The following is a 21,130-nucleotide window of genomic DNA, read 5'->3' on the forward strand; positions in this document are numbered from 1 at the left end:
CTGTGGGGTCTCTGCTTTCCAGAAGCTCCAGGCTCGGGGAGTGGCTGCAAGGGTGTGAAGGGCACTTTGCCGTGACAGACACCTGGTGGAGAAGGGACCCTGGAGCTTGCCAACAAGGACCAGGGCACTCTGGGGAGTGACAAGGTGCTCCTAATGATGACTGTGATCGCAGGTGTAAACCAGGGTAGTCCCAGGAACCTGGCCCGGGTGCCCACCTTGGTGGTAGAGGGGCAGGTGGGGCTCAGGAGGACTCAGGAGGAAGGGCCAGTGGGGCCTTCCAGTTCCACCAGGCAGTTTCTCCTCTGGGGCCCACTGAGACGTGCTCAGAGTCACTCCCATGGTGTTTCCAGGTCCAGGCGATGGCAGGAACGGGGTACTAACGGGTGGAAGCACCAGTCTTACTGCCCGACATGGTGCCCACTGGCAATCCACTGTGGGGCCTGGACCTGTGTCCACTGTAGCCAGGGCATCTCATTTCACCCTCTGTTAACCCCCAAGTGGTTTCTTTATTTTTTTAATATTTATTTCTTAGTTTTTGGCGGACACAACATCTTTGTTTGTATGTGGTGCTGAGGATCGAACCCGGGCCGCACGCATGCCAGGCGAGCGCGCTACCGCTTGAGCCACATCCCCAGCCCCCCAAGTGGTTTCTTGCCTCTGCTTTAAGCCTGGGGAATCAGAAAGGGTGAATGAGCTGCAGTGCTTGGAGGCACCACACTCCTGACTGGTCTCTGGTTCTAACACCCGGGTTCAACCTTCTGTGTGGTGCCTGGGGGGACGTCTTGCTGGGCTCTGGAGGGTCTCTCCACTCCTGGAAAAGCCAAGTGTGACTGTTGTCCCCAGGGCTGCCGTTTCCAGAGCACACCCTTGTTTTCTGGCCAAGCAAGGGTCTGGGATGACACAGGCCCCAGCAGGCCGGGCTCACAGAGCCCCAAGGCGCTTGGGACCTCTCCCTCCCTGGAGCACACCAGGACTCCTTCCTGGGCTCCAGCTGGGCTCCAGCATCTGCAGGGTGCGGGTGACCCTGGGCTGGGCAGGGCTGTTATGAGACCAAGGTGTGCTCTGGGCCCAACACCAAGCAACTCTGGGGCCTTCAGCAAGTCACTTTGCTTTGGGGCACACCTGGCCCATCTGTATAATATTAATGCCAACTTTATTTACTTCATGAATCAGTGCCGACGGTCGTGTGAGCTGTGATGTGTGGAAGATAGGCTTCTTAGAGCCTAAGCCCTGGTTTCCCCAAGTTCAGAACCACACCAGCCTCCTCACGAAACAGGAAAGAACATCCGGAAAGGGCAGGTGACCCACACAGCCCCACCTAGTGGCTTCTGGTGGGATACAGGGACACGGGACCAGGTGTCCTGGCTGCCTCTAACTCCTGCACTTTAAGCCCCATCTATGCAGCTCCCAGGGCAGGTCCCTGCAGGAGTCATGTGTGGGTCCCCTGGGGCCTGGCCATGGTGCCCAGCACATAGGAATTGCTTGCTGAAGGCTTTGGGGTAGGTGCCACTTGGCTGGCTGACCCCAGCCCTCCAGTGCAGGCTCAGTTCCCTGTGGCCTGTGCTTCATGTGTCAGTGTGGGTCCCCCCCACCGTGGTGGCTCTGCCGATCCTCCTTCCTTCATTCCTTCCTTTCTCTCGTGTTCCCTGAGGGCCAACTGGGCTGAGCTCTGTTGAGCACTGGGACCACATCAGGGAAGGAAAGAGCCGCTGCCCTCCTACACCTGGCGGGCAGAAGGAGCGGGCGGAGGGTGCCTCGCATCCGGCTGGGGTTGCTGGGCATCTCTGGGGCAGAGAGCTCTGCACGGCAACAGCCACAGGGGTCTTTGCATCCCGAAGTTTATCTCATCTCCTCCTAGCAGATGCTGGGTGCCGTTTTGTATAAAACTCGGGGTAGGCAAGCAGGAAGCCGGAGCGGCCACGAGATCGACTTCCTGGGGCTGTGTTTAAGATAAGGGGAGGTATACATGTTTTACTTTGGTGCTGGTCAGCTTTTGAGACCTCAGTCTCCCGGGAGGAAGTAAGCAACCTACGGGCTGATATACAGCAGCCATGTCACAGATTGCTGTGCCCAGTCCTTGGGTTTCTGAGCCATTAGGACTGGAGTGGCCCAGGAATCTGCATTTCTAACAGGGCAGTGCTGATCCTGTGGGCCTGGAGAAGCACTTGGAGAACCACTGCTTTATGTTCTGGATTCGAATCCTGGCCCCACCATTAGCACGTGTGACCTTTTGCTAGTCCCTCACCCGTGGTCTTCCTGTGAATAGAAAGAGTCCACTGAGCTAGTGGAAGGCAAAGTCCTCAGCAACAACTAGCGCGTAGTGGCCTCTGGGTTGCTGTGGAAACGAGGACCTGAGACCTCTGCAGACAGGGCCCTGCTTCTGTGCCTGAGGACAGAGCGAGCAGGAGTGGTGGCTTTCAAAAGGGGAAATCCTCCGTGGGGTTTGATCTTTTTTTTTCCTTCTGGTCTTCCTGTGTTAGCTTATATATATATAATTCATAACAAAATACTCAAGATCATTAATTTATAAAAAGAGAGGCTTACTTTGGCTCAGTTTTGGAGTTTCTAGTCAATGGTTTGCTGCTTTGTTGTTTTGGACCTGTGACAAGGTGGCACAGCCCAGCAGAGAGCATGAGGCACCCCAGAACCACCATCTGCCTGGCCAGGAAGGGAGCAGGGCTCCCCAGTCTCCTAGGACACGCCCCCAACAACAGGACCTCTCCCAGGCCCCGCCTCTTAAAGGTACCACCATCTCCCAACAGCGCCGGCCTGAGGACCAAGCCTTCAAAACATGGGCTCTTGGGGACACTCCCCATCCCAACCGTAGCATCCTTATGGTTTGTGTGTGACTCTGCACACACTCGCACACACAGGCCTGACAGGTAGAAAATAAGCACCATCTGCAGAGGTTGTAATCTTGCCAGTGTAAAAACATCCCATATGTTATTTTTGGTCCAAAGGGAAGAAAAACCAAAAGTCTGCTCCCAAGCTAATTATCGAGCGGTTGGTTCTCTACACTTTTTTCTCTCTCTGGGCCTTAAGTCATTGAAAGCTCCAGCTACGGTAGGGCCTTCATCCTGCTTGTTTGTATAAACAGAATAATTAAGATGTATTAATCTGCAGCCGCCTCTGCCCTGGCCAGCTCAGTGCCACTGGATGTCTGCCCACAGCCCTCAGAGCCACAAAGCGTAATGGTGTTTAGGGTTGCAGTGGGCTGCGAGTTAACCGAAGTCCTGCCTTGGCCTGGGGAGGTGCTGTCGCCCTCCCAGATACTCTCTTACCTGAGGAACAGACTGGCGCACGTGCCATTCTCCAGGGCAAACCAGGGTGGCAGGAGCAGAGAGCTGCCACCTCCCACCTGGAGCCCAGCATGGGCTCTCGCCATAAACCCAGTGACTCAGGCCCCCGAGAGCCGCAGTTCATTTACTCGACCATGTTTCATAGATTTTTGAGACTTCATTTTTCTCAGCTCTGGGGTCTGGGTGCCGTGTTGGAATCTAGTTCTTCCCGGGAGGTGTGGGTTTGCCTCCCTCCTCCACCCAGGCCAACCTCCCTCCTGCCATGGCCGTGACACCTGTCTGTGGGCCGTGTGTGTGTTCTCTTCGGGTCACACTGGTTGTGCAAGCGGAGAGCGCAAGCCTGCTGTCTGGACTCTGAGAAATGAGTTTTTGTCCCCCTCCTTTAATCTCTGCCAAGATGAGACACTGCATGTCCTTGTCTTGGTTTATTCTCTCTCCCCGGACAGAGGAGGTGCAGCCCCTAGTGCCCCTGCTGGACACAGGCGTTTCGGTCAAACGCTCCGTCTTGGTGGAGGTTTTTATTTTCTTACCTTGTGACACCTTTCCCTTGGTGTCTTAGAGGGATGAAATTCTAATTCTGTGACATCAAATCTCACGAAGCATTAGTGGTAGATAAGCTTTTTCTCACAACTGTGATTTTTAAAGTCCCTACTATGTGCTGGGCACTGTGATGGACACTCACATACCCGGTCCATAACGATCATGACCGCCTTCTTCAGGGGGAGGAAGTGGCCTCTTGGCCTCTTCTCACGTGTGGCTCACACAGGGCCAGGTCGGGGCTGGGCAGTAGCAACACAGTCTGACTTTGGGCCTCGGAGATTCACCTTGTAACTCTGTAGACAGCTCAAATCTGGCTTTTCCCTGGTCACAGCCAAAGTGCTGGGCTGTACTAGGCCATGCTATTTCTGTCCTCCAAAAGAGGAGAGCCAGGGACAGGCCTAAAACCACACCCTGTGTTATCCCAGGGCCATCTCTCCATCTACCTTCAGAGCCCAGAAGCAACAGGGCTTCTCTGATTTGGGAATGAATTGGTGCAGAAACTTGTCTTTGACCACTGAGACCCAGGGTATCATCTTCAGTTGCTCTTTCTGTTCCTTCCTCCTTCCATTGCCCCATCTACCTTCTGCCCCTCCCCTCCTCTGAATTTCACCCCAGCAAGGTGACAGGAGCTACCTCATCACTCAACCCAGGGGATGTATCTCTGTCCCCAACTCCCCTGGCCTCTGGGCAGCACTGGGTGACAGCACATCCCTCCACCCGCTCCTCTTGGCTCCACCCTGGCCCCTCTCTCTGTTTTAACTTTTTTAATTCACCCAAACGTGTTGATGAACTCAATGTTGATGAACTGTGACTGTTCATTGCCCATTTTAAAAATTCTTAAGCTGCCTCAATAGTCTTTTTTGAATTATTAGACTGTCTTGGCAGTTTCAGGTTCATAGGAAATCCAGTAGAAGGCACGGGCTTCCCGTTTGCTTCCTCTCATCCCAGCCTCCCCCTCCCCCGCCACATTTAATAATGTCACGATGAGCGTGAACCATTGTTGTAATTGAAGCAGTCTTAGTGCCCTTTATTATGTAACGCCCACGGTTTGCACATTGGCTTGCTGCCTCCTCATCTGAACCCACCTCTTGGTCTTTCATGGCTGCTCTACTCAGTCCGGGATCCAGTCCAGAACCGCCCACTGCCTTCGATTGTCCGTCTCATCGGTCTCCTCTGGTCTGGAGAGTTCTCTGGTTTTCTTAATTTTCATTGACCTTGACCTTGACCTTTTCAGGCAGGGGCCAGATAGGCTGGAACGTCCTCTGTTTGGCTTTCCCTTGTTCCCCGTGACTGCTTTGGTTATGCATTCTTGGCAGGAGTGTCTCAGGAGCAATGCTGAGGTCGTCCTCAGGTGTCTTATCAGGGGACATGAAATGTCCACATGGCCAGCCTTGGCCGTGCAGCTGGATCACTGGCTCAGGTGGTGGACTCCCATGGAGTTACCACTTCTTTTGTAATGATCACTTGTCAGGTGCTGGAGGCACTTTCTTCTCTGGGGGCATCCTCGGTCCCCTGGGGCTCTCTACCCGCCCCCCCCCCCCCGGGGGGACCTCTCTCCCTGGCAGCTCCTTCAGCAGCTCCTTCTCCAGCCCAGGTCCCTCCTCAGGCTTCAGACCCAAGCCCAGGTGCCTGCTGGACCCTCGGACTCAGCACAGCTGAAGCAAAGCTCATCGTGTTCCTGTACCCAACCAAACCCATCCCCACATCAGTGAAAAGTGTCATGACCATCCCATTTCCAAGCTGGGGGGCCCTGGGCCACCCCAGACCCTCCCTGATCTTGGTTCCAGTCCTGGACTCAGAGCCTGGGTCGGGGACGGATCTCAGATGAGAAGAGATGAGAGAAGGAAGGGGCGAGGCAGAGGAAGGAGGGCTGTGTGCCCGCACATCTCCCAGGGCACTGTCCCTGCCTGGTGTGGCCGGGCACCCCTCGTTGGATCAACCATGGGCACCACCCCCCAGTGAGGTGAACCGCCTTGGAAAGGCCAGCTCAGATAGGCTCATTCCCCGACCCCCAGACCAACACAGGGACGGGAAAAACACAGTCTGCGGCCCGACTGCCCTGTGCAGAGCCCCCGAGGAGAGGGTGTGAATCCCCCCGCATCCACATGTGGGCAGGGGCACAGCCTCCGGGCCTTCTGAAGTGACTGTGGCTGCAGTTCAGTGCGTCCAGTACCAGAACGTGATGAAGAGTGTCCAAGTCGGAAGGGGCAGGGCCCAGCCTGGGCGGCCATGGGCACCCTAAGACTTGCTCACGTAGCCTGGGAAAAGAGCAGGCCTGGCGCGTCCCCTGCCTGGGCCTGCTGAGGAAAGCCCAGGAGAGGAAGCAGGTGGCACATAGCTCAGCAGCCTTCAGGGGACCTTCAGGGACAAACCAGCACTGAGAGGTTAGAGAGGGGTGGGGGCGGGGCCATCATGGATTGGCGGGGAACTGCTGGCCCTGCTAGGCCTGCCCTTCACCCCAGGCTCCTGCTGCTGGCCTGGAAGCATCTCAGTGGTGGACAGTGAGGCCCAACCAGGTGCTGGGAAGGACCCCGAGCCTTGGTGGGGACATGGCTCTACCCACATACTCCAGGCTCTGGGTCAGCGTGGAACCCACCTCCCGATGCAGGTTGAACAGCTGAGCCCAGGTGACTTGTGCTAAGGCTTTAGTGGCTGTGTCTCATGAGAGACGCCCCATGGGATGGTGGAGAGACCCTGGGCTTTGCAGTGGTGCCAGGTGGTCGAGCCTGTCCCTGTGACCTCGGCTGGCTACTCTCCTGCAGCCTCAATGTCCTCCCTGTAAAGTGGGCACAGGAAGGCCAGCCTCACAGAGCAGTTGAAGGAAGCCATGACTAACACTTTGGAGGGTGTTGGTGGAGTCTGGATTTCTGGGTGAATCATTGCTACAGTGAGGACGGTTCTCAGACAGTGGTCAGCGAGTGTCTGTGGCTCCCAGGGCACCGAGGGAGGAGCAGATGGCCGGAGCACAGGAGGGAGGGCCTCATGTTCACTGTCCCACTCACTCACCAAATACTCGTCGAGAGCTACTGAGGCACTGCTGGGCGCAAACCAGAGTGGACTCTGCCTTCTGGGAGTCCAGGCAGCACGGGCCTTCAGCAGTGGTCCAAAGGAAAGCCAGCGTGCCACGAGGCTGCTTGATGGACCAGAGGCCAGAGGAGGGCTCCTTGAGCAGGTGACTCAGCTGAGATGAGAGTGATCAGTGGATCAGAGAAGGAAATTAGCATCTGCACCAGACGGAAGGGTCGGGCCAGAAAAGGCACCCGGCCAGAGGACACGAGGGCCTCCAAGGAGCCGAGAGGTGGCATTTAAGGAGGATACTGATTTCCCCTCTGATGGACTGGGGAGGTCCACGGTGCCCGATCCTGCACCCCTGTTGTGGCAGAAGCCTGTGGGCTCATAGAGTGCCCATGTGACCAGCCCCCGAGTCAGAAACTTTGCTGAGCCCGGCTGTGCGTGCTGAGCTCTGCAGGCCTTGCCTCCCACATCCATGTGTGTTCGATGGACAGGTGTCATTCTTCCTTTTCTCAACAAATGAGGAAACTGAGGCCGAGTAGCCAAGTGGCCTGGTGGGGGTCAGACGGCTGAGAAGAGCCAGGACTCGGCCTTTTCTTCCCTCCCCCGGCCTGCGTCATGGGTGGCAGATGAGGTCACGTGCACTGTGAGTCTCATCCTGCCTGAGCTCCTCAGTGATGTAGAGTCCAGGCCCATGGGAGGCCGGGAGGGACTCGTGGTCAGAGCTGCTCTGACGCCTCTGGTTCCCTGCGCCTCGCCCCACCACGCTGCGTCCATGCCCTGAAAGGTGGGAGCTCCTCACTTCTCCCCTCCTCTCTTCAGGGAGTTCCAAGGAGAGGACAGGTAGGGCTCTCTGTGGGGAAACTGAGGCACAGAGAAGCTCTTCGAGCTGGGAAGAGCTGAGACTGTCCATTTCCTTGTTGGCTTCTTGGAAGGTAGTTGGGAGCACGTGTGTGTGTGTGTGTGTGTGTGTATGTGTGTTCCTTCCGAGAATCATTAAAATGTGTCTTTCATTTTAAGATCACTTAAAATTTTATCTTAAAGAGCATTTTGGAATCTGGGGCTGTTGAAGGGAAGAGGTGAGCTCGAGGTGAACAGGGCTGGCAGGCAGCAGGCAGCCTTGGAGCAGACCACCCCAGCCAGCACCTATAAATACAGACCCACTCTGGACCTCAAAGGCATCCCCCGAGAGCACAGCTGAGCACCCCTGGCCACCTGAATAGGCAAAGGGTCAGTCTGCATGAGGAGCAAACAGGAAAGGAAAACTAAACAGACCCTCCCTTTGGGAACCACTGACGGCAGGTTTCAGGGGGTGCTGTCCACCAGGCGGGCAGCCCCAAAATGTGGTCTCCCCCCAGATGGGTCAGAGTTTTGAATCAGGCAAAGTCGTCATGAAATGTGCAGGAGTCCAGTCAGGGCCTCCCCAGGCTGAGGCAGCCCAGCCAGACCCGAGGAGGAAGCAGGGCGTGTGCCTGCCGGGTCCCACCCAGCCCCGCTGTGGAGGGGAGGCCTCCTCTGGGAACTCCTGCTGGCTCAGCTGCTGCACAGCGTGACGCCTCCCCCACTGCCACCCCCGAAGTCACTGCTGAATCAACACAGCCACGAGGGCTTACTCATCATGTGGGCTACGAGCAGTCTGTTTGCACAGAATCAGTGTCTGTGGGCTTTGGTGAGTGAAAACATTTGAGGCTGGAGGAAAAGGGTGGGGTGCTATCATTTGGAAGAGACAGCTGGAGCAGGACAGTGGGAGAGACGGCTCAGATGTGAGAGGTAAAGAGATAGAAGTGTCCAGGTCAGAAGCTCCCAGAAATATCTGCATTTAGCAAAGTGTCTTCATCACTATTATCACCATCACCACCATCACCACCATCATCATCATCACCATCACCATCATCACCATCACCATCACCACCATCACCATCACCATCACCCCTGACATTGCTATCATCATCACCATCACCATCACCATCACCATCACCACCATCACCATCACCATCACCATCACAACTGACATTGCTATCATCATCACCTTCACCATCACCACGATCACCATCATCGCCATCACCACCTTTGCCACCATCACCAACACTACTGACATTGCTATCATTACCATTACCATCTTTATCATCACCACCATCACCATTACCATCATAACATCACTGTTATCATCACAATCACCATCACCACCACCACCACTACCATTACTATCACCATCACCACCATTGCCAACAACATCACAATCATCACCATCACCACTAACATTGTTGTCATCATCACAATCATAATCTTTATCACCACCACTGTCACCATCATCATCACCATCATCATCATCACCTCCACCACCACCATCATCACCATTACCATCACCACCACCACCACCATCACCATCATCGTCATTATCACTACCACTACCATCTTCACCTCCATCACTCTTAGTCTCACTACCATCAACCCCACCAACACTGGCTCCATCACTGCCATCATCATCATCATCATCATCACCAGTAAGCATCATCCCCAGCACCACCACGCCCTGGTTGCTGGGAGCAGCAGTGACTTGGTGGTCTATAGGACAGGCCCTTAATTCTTCAGGAACCCAGCAGATACATTCTACAAAATAGGACTAGGGCTGCTATTACTAATATATTAATAGTAACTAGAAGCACAAGTCCTAGTACTAATAGTACTAGGACTCAGTACTAACAGTGCTAATAGTACTGTTTTTTTTTCTTTTAGTAGTTCTTTTTAGTTATATATAACATTAGGATTCATTTGACATAATTATTAAAGCATGGGATATAATTTGCTCTAACCCAATCCCCATGACTTCCCCTTCCCCTCCCCTCCTCCCTTCCCTGTTCCCTTCCTTCTGCTCCTCTGGTCTTTCTGCTATTTACTTAACAGGTTTGTGGTTTTTGTTAGTGTCTTGGGATGTGCATGAGGCTGAGATCCACTGTGGTGCATTCATATATTCCCTGGCGCACAGGGAACTTGGGTCAGCTCCATCCCACTGTTCTTCCCTTATCCCGTCCCTCCTTCCCCTCCATTCTGCCCCATATTTCACACTAGCTTCCTCCTATCAGGGAACACATACGACCTTTGACTCTCTGAGTTTGGCTAATTTCACTGAGCGTGATATTCTCCAGTTCTATCCATTTACCAGCAAATTCCACACTTTCATTCTTCGTGACTGAGCAATCCTCACTGTGCACATACACCACGTTTTCTTTGTCCTGTTGATGGGCACCTGGGTTGGTTCTATAGCCGGCTCTTGTGAGCTGGCTCAGTTCTTCATGGTGGTAGCCGTGTGCTTGGCTTTGAGTCTGCACCGCAACCCAGCAGATGGGGGAGGCATTTTATCCCTGATTTGCAGAGAAGGACACAGAGACCCAGAGAGGTTACTGACCCGCCCACATCACATATCTAGGGTGTGGTGGAGCCTACACTGGGACCCACCCTGCCAGGCCCCTCAGAGCTGGACCCTGTGCCATACTACACCTTGACCACGAGGGCCTTCATGGTCTTGAGTGACCAACTCTCGTCCCCACCCTCCTAGGCCGTGAAAACATCCACAGATCTACAGCCAGGCCCTGTAGATTTAGGAAATGTCCTGTGGGTCCTTTCATGGACATCTAACAGAGAAGTCCCTCCGGCACTGGAACTTGTGAGACTGACCTTCAGGTGACACTGAGGGTGAAATGATGGTGAAGAGGAAGAAAGAGAGAAGGAGAAGAAAGGGGAAGGGGAGCCTGTGGCTGAGGGGAGGCTGCCCATGGTGGTCACGGTGGTCACAGTGGTCACAGTGGTGATGGCAGTATTTAGATGCCAATGGTAGGAGCCACGTATACAAGGACAGCGGTGGCTTTGGAGGACCTCCACATGCCAGGCTCTGTGTCATTCAATCATGGAAGCAACTGTATTGACCCTGAGGAGGGTCAGCCGTCTGAGCTGCAGCTAGCCGGCTGTGCTGCCCAGGAGTGTGGGGCTGTGTGCTCCAGCCTGGGAACAGAGCCGGATTCAGAAACCGAGATGTGGCATATATTGCTTTCATACCATTGCAAAGTTGAAAAATCGTTGAAAAGTCAACCTGTGGTCTGGTGGGGACCTGTGCACCAAGCCAGGGCTTGTGCCACCACAGTGAAGCCTGCAGTTACACTGGATTTCTTCCTTTCCCTCCGCAAATGGTTTGAGAAAACCGCAGAGATGTTTGTCCCTGGTGAAATGCACCAATTGTAGAGGAGGAAAGGTTTGTTCAAGGGCTGACGGTTTCAGAGGTCTTAGTCCATAGAAGGGCAACTCCCTTCCTCGGGGCTGAGGTGAGGCTGAGCATCACGGTGGGAGAGGGTAGTGGAGGGAGGCAGTGCGCATCATCTTGATCAGGAAAAAGAGAGAGTCTCCAGCTCCAGATACAAAACAGGAACCCCATAGCCACGGCCCAATTAACCACATCCTCCAGCCACGCCCCACGTCCTCTAGTACCACTCAGTCGATCCCACAGGGATTCATTCACTGACTGGGTAAAGACTCTCACAGTCCAGTCATTTCCCCTCTGAACCTTGCATTGTCTCACGTGTGAGCTTTTGGGGGACACCTCACGTCCACACCATAACAGTCCCTTATCACAGGTGAGCAACTGAGATGCCAGGGGTCACAGGTTCAGCCGGTGCGTTCACCCCCCAACGCCCCCTCCCCGTCCCCAAAAACTCACGTCCCTCGTGCTTCTGTCTGGTGTCTGCAGACGCAGCGGAGGCGGCGGTGGCGGTGTGGGCTCCTTCGGAAGGCCTGCTGCGTGGCGCTCCCGCTGCAGATGCTGTTCCTGCTCTTCCTGCTCCTGCTCCTCCTGCTCCCGGTGGGGGAAGAGGACCGCAGCTGCACCCAGGCCAACAACTTCGCCCGCTCTTTCGCGTTCATGCTGCGCTATAGTGGCCCTCCGCCCACCTAGCCCACTGGGGCACACAGGTGACGTCCTTTCCCAACCGCCAGCAGTCCCAGGGCCCCTCCTGAGGTTGCCTGCTGGGGAACCTGGAACCGGGCAGGCCAGAGACCACAGAGCTGCCTGGACATAAACCCCGCGCCAGGGTTTCCAGAACAAACTCGCTTTTTATACAGCGTTGTCATCGTCTGTGTATACCTAAATGTGTCTGCGTATGACTCGGGACAACGTCTAGGACTTCTATATACACCTGTGTAAATGCTCAGTATGTCCAGCTTCCTACCTGATGTCTCTCTAGTCAGCAAGGTTCCTATCAGTATCCTTCTCCAGGGGGACTTTGTGGCCTTTGTGCCTTGGCCTGCCATCGGCCCTGACAAGCAGGAGTAGTACACAACACGTTATGACAAACTCTCACCCAGAAGCCAGTCCCCAACCCAGGTGTCAGAGCTGTGAGCACAGGAGAGCAGAGCAGACCCTCGCTCGCTGGGAGCTCAGGACTCTAGCTTTACGCAGGATGAGAGCAAACATGCTGACTTGGTCTTAAAGCCTGGAGGAGAAGGTGGAGAGAGTGAGGGTGGGAGAGGGCACCGTGGGGGCAGTGGGGGGTGGAAGAGGTGTGACATTCAGGGAGGCAGGGACGAACCCTGAAGGGCAGACACAGAACTAGGAGAGCACAGCGTAAGGGGGCACTGAGCAAGGGTGGCACCAAGTGCCGGCGTTCTGAGAGCACAGACCCACAGCGGGTGTCCCTGGAGTGTTCTGGACGGGCTTAGATTTGGTCTGTGTCTAGTTCAGGAAGAAGGGAAGGACATAGGCTTTACTTTTTATTTATACTGGAGGGTGAAATGCTCCAGGTAGCAGCCCCGGCAGCTGCAGGGAGAGTTGTGTGACCTCTGCAGCCGTGGGACTGAGTGTTGCCACCTAGAAGCTGAGCTGAAGGTGAGCTTTGGCCACACTGGGGGTAGGGACAGAGGGTCCAACACAGACAAGACTCAACCTCGGAGTGCAGCCTGTCCAAAGGGTGCTCCTTCCCACAGGGGCACTGGAGGCAGCCAGGTCCCTGGACCATGAATCTCTCACCTGCACCCCGCTGGGGTCCCAGGGCCCAGGTCACCAGCGTGGCCTTTGGACCAGGTCTAGGCACGTGGGCTCCATGCACTACCTGGGTTGTGGCCAAGGTGACTCCATGTTGGGTCCCAGAGCCAGAAATACCTCTTCCTCCCAGGGGATTCTGGGATGGATCCTAAGTGCCTTCAAAGTGGATCACGTTTCCATAAATGGACACTAAATTTTATTTTTTAAAGAAAATATTTAGTGTTCATTCTTTACAAACAGATTTTATCTATTTATAAATATTTTATCTATTTGCTCAACTGCTAGCAGGAGGCCAGCGGAGTGGTATCAGACTTGGAATCATGAAGTATTGTAGACACGGGGGAACTTTAAGCAGAGGGGAAACCGAGGCCCAAGAGAGCCCTGAGCCCCAGACCACTGCTGTCGCACACAGGCTGGCCCCCACCCCCCAGCATGGGCCTGGCCGTGGTGCAGCAGTCCTCATGGGGCCCTGGCTAGGAGGAGCTGGGCATCTGCAGGGCAGGCAAACTGTGCTGGGGACACTCCAGGCACTGACTCCCCTCCAGATGTTTGGGAACCAGTCACAAAGGCTGCTCTCAGTAGGCGGCCACTTTACTGGAAAGTCAGGGGCTGGGTGAACTCGGGGCTCAGGCCAGGCAGCCAAGCACACATGCTCCCTAGTCATCTGCTCCAGCCCTAGATGCTCACTGGTTAATTGGTCCAGCCCTAGGCCACAGCGGAGGACCCTGACTGCTCCCATCTGAACTCTCCCACTTCACAGGCAAGAAATCTGAGGCCTGGAAAGGGAAAGTAACTCACCCAAGGCCACACAGCAAGAGGCTGGGCCAAAGCTGAACCAGTCACCATGGTCCTCAGGCAGTGCCCTGCTCAGTTTAACACAATCCCCCCACATTGGTACCTTCAAAAAGAAAGAGCCAGGCTGAGTTGCAGCTCAGGGGTAGAGCATTTGCCTGGCACATGTGAGCCTGTTTCAATTCCCAGCACTACCAGAAAAAAAAATGTTTATCATGAATATAATTTTGTCTCAGGTGCCCCATGTTGGGGGTGGGGACAGGGAGTGCAATATGAGGCTTGGCTGGCGGGAATGTCTCCCTATATTTTTAAACATTGATAACGATGCCATAAAAATTTACTTGTTTGCACAACTCTTATTTTTAAAGAGAGAATCGATATTTTCCTTACTTTCATATAAACACAGGCATGATATAACGGCCCATGAACAGGCGCTTCAACATGTCGTCTCTTGTGCTTAGAGTGGGTGTGGACAGCGGTTATGTTCCTGCTACTTTCTAGCCTCTTTAACAACAGCTACCAGGAGTCTCAGGTGCCATTTGAGAAGAATGTTGCGTGGAACCTGTGTGTGTCTTGTCCCTCTGTCCCAAAGAGAGAGCTCCTAGAGTGGATGGTAACATGTGACTATCACGGCCCAGCCCGGAGGCGAGTGTGTGTATGCGTGTGTGTGTGTGTGTGTGTGTGTGCGCGCGTGTAACAAGTGGGCAAGGCCGATGCCCTTAGCTCCTCCCCTCACCTGTCCCCAACCCTGCTCTTTTCTTCATCCAGCAAGTTCAGGATCCAGATGTTTCTAAAGCAAGGCTGTGAGTGGGTGGGCAGGCAGGTAAGGACAGCCAGGGAGGCCGGAGGTAACCTGGAGGTGACCTTTGGTTTGGCACCTGGCCCCTTGGTAGGCACCTGTCAACTGTGCTCTGTCACCCTCCAGAGGTTCCACAGTACTCTACCTCTAGGTTTGAGATGAGAAAGCAGAGTGTGAAGATAAACTTTTGCGCACACCGCAGAGGGATTTGAACTAGGCTGTCTGATCCTGAAGTCCGTGCTGGGGGGAGAGGGTCCCTGGCGGGTCCTGCCAGGTGCAGCGCTGCAGCCTCGGGAGTGGCCCTCTGCTGTCAGCTCAGCTGGGATGGGCCAGAGCGAGCTTCTGTGCCAGTTTTCTGAAGACTGGCCCTTTGCTCCAAGAGGTCACCTGCGATCATCTTCACATCCCTTTGAGAGGTGGGACTTTCCACCCAGCTGGTCACTGAGCCCCTCTTCAGCCTACCAGGAGGCCCAGTCCCGAGTGACCCAACCCTGCAGCCCCAGTGACAGGGGAAGAAACTAGAGCTCGTGTTTGCTGAGCTACATTAAAATCCAGAGGCCGGTGTGTCTCCTGGGTGCAGAGGAAGTGGGTGCTGGATGGAGTGACCCAGCTCCGTCTCTCAGCCCCTATTTGCCTGAGACTCCCCAGGAGGACGGGGGGGGGGGGTGTTAGGAGACAGTTGTCCCTGGACAGCTCCAGGAGAAGGAAGCTGGGGTCCTCTGGGGAGCCGATGACAGGGCCCTGATGTAGGGCCGCTAGCAGAAGGTGCTGAGAGGTGGCACAGATGGTCCTCTGCTCATTTGATTGGAGCTGGGGCCAGATGGGGAGGCTTGGCAGGGGCTTCAGGGGGCTGCAGTTGACTGGTCTGGCTGGAGAAGACCGACCGAGAAGTGGGAGAGAGGGAGTCAGCAGTGGAATGATGTTGGGCTTGGTGCTGCTGACTGTGCCCCAAAGTGGTTAAGATGCTGAGGAGAGAGAGAGAGAGAGAGAGAGAGAGAGAGAAAAGAAAAGGAAAGTAGAGAAAATGTCAGGCTGAACCTTCCTAATTCCCAGTTTTCACCCAAGGACAAGGACCAGTGGCAAAGCTTTCACTAACCAAAAGCAAAATGAAAAAATTAAGGACAGATGCTTTGAACTTTTTAAATAGGATTTGATTTCATCTCAGGGACACTCCTCCATCCTGAGATTGTGTCCTGCCTACAGCACGTCGTGTTTGGTGGCCTTTAGGAGATGAGGGATGAGCGGAGGTCGCTGTGTCTTATTTTGTGGTTTATCTCTGTCTTCTGAGTGGACACAGTAGAAAGTGTCCCACCCCGTGCTGGTCTCCCCAGTGCCACGTTCTTTCTGGAAGAATACACAGTGCCCGAGTGTGGGGAAGCCCGCTAGAGATGGCGGGAGGGGAGCAAGGCCTCAAGCAGGACAGACAGAGGGGAGAGAAGCGGGAGGACAAGGTGGGGGTCAGAGTCGGGGCACTGGGCAGGGAGAGCAGGGAGCCCTCCACCTGTGGCTTCAGGGGAAGAAGCAGACACCCGCTGGCTCACATTCCGCTGGCCAGTTTTGCGCTCGCCTGTGTCTGTGGCTCTGCCCCCTCTGGTGGGCAGAAGTCCTTGCCTCTTCATTCTTACCCAACGCGACAGGCATCCAGGTGCCTCTGTCTCTGTGCCAGGCTTTGTGTGGGAAGATTCGGGGTGAGCCAAGCCTAGGCCTGTCCTCAAGGAGCTCACAGACCAAGGACAGGGTCTGTCTAGACCAGGGCCCGGCCGCTGCCCCTGACTGTGCTCCTCGCCCGTCCTGGAGGTGGCCAGTCCTCCCTCGCAGCAGCTGGAAGACCTGGGGAGGAGCCTGGGAAAGCCAGGGGTGGCATGAGGGTGTCTTGCTACCTCTGGGCAAAGGACAGTGGATAACACTAAAATCTCGGTTGAAGAGCATCCTGGGGTTCCTCGTTCTGTCAGGGGGAGATCTTCATAGACTGTTAGGACCCTGTGCCCATTTGACAGGGTGGAGCACAGAGACCCAGCAGCTTCTGCTCACCCGGGAGCTCAGGGCGTTAGTCCTGGAGGTGGAGGTGACCCATGCCCCTAGGGGGACCCTGCTCAGTGCCAGGCAGAGTCGAGTTGGGGCTCTGCTGTTAATAAGCTGTGTGGCCTCGGGTCAGTTCCTGCCACTTCCCCCACCTTTGGGGAAAAAAGGGAATTTGGCCCCAGAGCCTCCAGCGCTGCCACTAAAAACCTGAGGCAGTCGCTGGGCCGTCCTCTCCTCGGCTGGAGGGTGACAGCACTCAGGTTTGGTGACTCTCTCCCCATGCAGAGGCACCGCTGGGTGACCGGCTTCCAGCCTGGGGCTTCAGGACAATGGACAGCCCTGGAGCGTGGTCTGTGGGAACCCAGGGAGAGTGCGCTGGGCCAGGACAGTTCCCTGAGGTCCAGCACTTGGTGGCTCTTTGGGAAGCAACTGTGGTCCTCCCTGACATTGTCCACCCCAGGGCGAGGCGGCCGACCCTTAGGTCTCTTATCCAGAGGTTTCCTCAGACCGGCTTAGAATGAGGCTGCTGTCTTTTTCTCTTGTAAATGAGGGATTACCCCTCTCTCTCTCTCTTTCTCTCTCTCTCTCTCTCTCTCTCTCTCTCTCTCTCTCTCTCTCTTTCTTTCTCTCCTCTTTCTCTCTTTCTCTCTCTCTTTCTCTCCTCTTTCTTTCTCTCTCTCTCTCTTTCTCTCCTCTTTCTTTCTCTCTTTCTCTCTCTCTCTCTCTTTCTTTCTCTCCTCTTTCTCTTTCTCTCTCTTTCTCTCCTCTTTCTTTCTCTCTTTCTCTCTCTCTCTCTCTCTCTCTCTTTCTCTCCTCTTTCTCTCTCTCTCTCTTTCTCTCTCTCTTTCTCTCTCTCTTTCTCTCTTTCTCTCTCTTTCTCTCCTCTTTCTTTCTCTCTCTCTCTCTTTCTCTCCTCTTTCTTTCTCTCTTTCTCTTTCTCTCTCTCTCCTCTCTCTTCCTCCCCCACCCCTCTCTCTCTCTGTCTCACAAGGCTCCAATACCAGCTTTGGGGCAATGAGTACTTTTGGCCTCCATTCCAAGTCTAAAAGGCCAGCCCTCTCCCTCCAGAGCCTCCCACCTGATTTGTTAGTCTCATTGGTCTACCCAAGGAAGGGTGCAGAACTGGGTGTCCCTGGGCCTCTCAGAACCCAGCTCAAAGGCAGCAAAGAATCTCATGCTCGCTCTACCCTGAGCCGAGTCTACATAAGCAGGCTTGCCCTATTTTTTTGCTCCTGAGGACCTGGTCACACTAGCCTAAAACTGACTAGCTTGTGTGGCTGGAATGGTGTGGGTCATGCCGCGTGAACCAGGAGGAGATGTATGTGTGTCTGTGTGTGTAGATGCTGCCTGAGTCGTGTTGGTGTCAAAAGCACATGAATTTCATTGTTTAAATGTTTTATTATATAAACAGTGTGCACAGGGACCATATCCCCTTGTCATGTTATCTGTGATTATAAAACACGCATTTGCAATAAATTAAGCTCTCTGGGAACACCGGCAAGCAGTATTGGAGCCAAATGAATGTCTTGGAACGTGAGTGTTATCTCAGGTCACATCAAGTCCAAAGCCAACTGAGACCTTCCCTACCCTCCTGGCTTTGTGGGAGGGACACAGGAACTCTTCTTGCTCCTTCTTAGAGCTGCATTTTAAGGTCACCCTGAAGTTCCTGTCCTCTGCTTGAAAGTGCTGTGTTCTAAAAGACGGCTTGACGTTTCCATTGTTGCTTTATGTTTTTTAAAAAATATATCTGCTTTATGTTTGGAAATAAAAATCTCTATTTTGTTCTATGAAATATGGTGTGGTTTGGAAACTCTTTTTTTTTTTTGGGGGGGGGGGGTCCTGTAGTACACGGGTTTATCTCAAGGGCTATGAGGAGAAAGGGGGTGTGTGGCTTATCTTGACATGCTCACCTCCAGACAGGATTAGTGCCTCACTGCGCAGGGCTGAACTCAAGGTGACCGCGGCCCTCTAGCCAACATAAGCATCGCCAGTCCCTGGGAGTATCTTCAGAAACATTCCCAGGGTCTCCCAGACCTCCTCCATCAAGGTCCCCAGGGGTGGGCTCCGGGAACTTGGAAAATTCCAAAATGCACACTGAGTAGAGAGACCCTGAATAGACCCAGGCACCAGGGGTCAATGTCCACCATGACAATTTGTTTAACAAACAGTCTGACAATTTGTTCTTCCAGCCCACAGTGCAGTGTAACCTGCAAATAAGAGCAGGAAGGACATTGTCAGAGGACGGGAGGGCGGGAGGCACTGTCCTCAAGTTCATGGCCCTGCCACATGTTAATGGAGTCTCCTGATGATGGCCATGGCTGACAGCCCTGACCCAGCAAGGAAAGCAGGGCGTGCGCTCAGAATCTTCTGCTTACAAAAGCTCAGGGGTGAGGAATTAAAATAAATTTTTACCACTTGTATCAATTGTTCCCCAGCATGAGATTTCTTTTTTAATTTGCCGTTATTTTAATGGTGCCCATGATACCTTCCCCAAGGTTCTCCCTGTGGTATCTGTTATCTTCAAAACCCTTCTTGCCCCATGAGAAGAAAGAGAGAAGGGTCCCCTGGGCAAAGCATGGCATCTGTCACCTCTTCCACTTAGGTGGCTGGTAAAGGCATAGGCCAAGATTTCATCTCCACATTGAGCCACGTGGTCCTGAACTGCAGGCGATGAAGACTGAACCTTCTAGATCCAACAGGAGCTGCAGTGGTGCGTGCCCTGGAGTCAGACCCATGCATGTTCATCCTGAGCACTCAGCTCGGTGCAACCTTCCTGCAGAGGGACAGCAGAGGATGGGGAGGGGCCTGGTTTTCCCAGGCCAGCCATGGGCAAGGGCAGGTGACGTGGTGAAGTCATCTGTACTGCAGCTCATACGGCAGGTGAAAGAAGGGATTCCACCCAGTGTTTGCAGATTCCCCTGTCTGAAGTCTTAGAGGAGCACCAAATACCCTCCAGAAACCTCTGTGAGTCTTATGGCCCTGAAAGAGGAGGCCCCTCACCTTCTAATTACTTGTTCAAAACATTAAAACATTCTAGGAAGAAAGATGCAGCTTTGCCCACAGGGCCCCCTGCCCCTAGGCCTGTACAGAATGGGTCAGGGCATTGCCACGCTGATTTAAGCAGCGTCTGTTCATAGACGACATAACAGTGTGCGTGTTTGTTTTCCTACAGTGGAAAAATCAGAAGCTGGGGCAGGAACTTCAGTGTGAAAACACTGTTTCATCAGAAAACTGGATCCAGCCTCTCTCGTTTTCATTTGGCACCTCTCGGGCCCTCAGCTGGCTGAGAAAGTCACATTAAACACACACAAATGTCTTCTCAATCCTTGTGGAGCCTCTCCTATTCCCGGCGAACTGAGTCATTTTTATGACTATGAGATTTTTTTTTTTCCACAACCAGGAATCCCATGGAAACCATTATGCTGCCTCTGTTTTCACCTGGGCCTTCCAAACCCAGCGGTGGCAGGTTTAACTGGGGAGATTCATCATCTTCTAGTGGAAGCCCCTTGCTGAGAACTGTCCTGTCACCGTCTCACCAGCCCTGCCTCCCACAGCAGTGACCTTTGGCAGCCTGCTTCCCCCGATTAGGCTTTCAGGGGAGAGACCCCCACTTGCCTGGGGCACCCGGGGCTGGGTGTCATGTGGCAGTTGCTCTCTGGCCTGCCCTCCGCATGCTGCTCCAACTTGCTCTTCACTGTGGCCTTCTGCTGCCAGTGTCCTCCACGTGGACATGAGGGGAAATCGCTCTAAATCGTCCTGCAGCATAGGCTGCCTCATATTGCAAATGCACTTCCCGGCCTTGAGCATGTGCAAATCATCCCAGCCCTTTTCTGTTGGAATGAGGTGATGGGATTCAAAGAGAAAAGTTAAAAAAAAAATGTCATGTGGTATCTTGGGTTGCATTTTGGAACAGTAAAGGATATTAAAGTAAACTGCAGTGAAGTTTCTGACCCAGACCAAGCTGTGTCCCTGACCCAGGCCAAACTGTGTCCCTGACCCAGACCAAGCTGTGTCCCTGACCCAGGCCAAGCTGTGCCCCTGGGGTCCTCCTTCCAGACAGAACACACTACTGCATTGCAGGTCAGAGCTGGCCCCTGGGGATGTCCCTTCCCACTGCGTTTCACCTCCAGTCCTCAGAGGGGCTGTGATGATGTAGCACGTGCTTCCAGCTGGTTCCATGGGGTTCTGCAGGGCCATGTGCACTGGGCTCCTTTTCTTTACTCCTAAAGGCTGCCCGGGGGCCTCCAGGGAGGCTGTGGGGTGACCTAGAGTGAGGGAGTGTGCACCCACAGGGCTCCTGCCCCTGAGCGTTGCTCGCAGGGGTTTCTCTCCACCGACTCACCTTGGTGCCCCCGGGGAGGGGTCTCACACCCTCTCTGTGACTGAGCTTCACACAGCTGGGGCTCTGACTCCCAATCTCTGAGGGCCAGTTTGCGACCCGGGTTTTGCACCTTCTCACCAAGGCCCTCCAGGGCTCTGTGTTTGCTCCCGTTCAGCTCCCTCCTCTGCCGGCTCTGACCATCTTGTCTGTCTCTGTCTGGGGTTCCGTAAATCAGATTGGTTGGCCAACGGGTAGATGTCCAATGTCCTTAGCAATCGGGGAAATGTAAACCAAAACTACAGGAGTTTTCACCTCAC

General features: G+C 54.2%; 1 protein-coding gene across 3 annotated transcripts in view; it reads left to right on the top strand.

Annotated features, from left to right (window-relative positions):
* Syne3 (spectrin repeat containing nuclear envelope family member 3) overlaps window positions 1-15,773 on the top strand; it is an 85,606-nt gene extending 69,833 nt beyond the window's left edge. For all 3 annotated transcript variants that reach the window (XM_026411775.2, XM_026411773.2, XM_077799672.1), the window contains one exon: window positions 11,590-15,773. In XM_026411775.2, the coding sequence (XP_026267560.2) occupies window positions 11,590-11,793 (204 nt within the window). In that variant the 3' untranslated portion in view covers window positions 11,794-15,773. The remainder of the gene's footprint in view (window positions 1-11,589) is intronic.
* Window positions 15,774-21,130: the final 5,357 nt, after the last annotated feature.

The sequence above is a fragment of the Urocitellus parryii genome, chromosome 6, assembly GCF_045843805.1.
Source record: "Urocitellus parryii isolate mUroPar1 chromosome 6, mUroPar1.hap1, whole genome shotgun sequence".
Classification (NCBI taxonomy): Eukaryota; Metazoa; Chordata; class Mammalia; order Rodentia; family Sciuridae; genus Urocitellus; species Urocitellus parryii.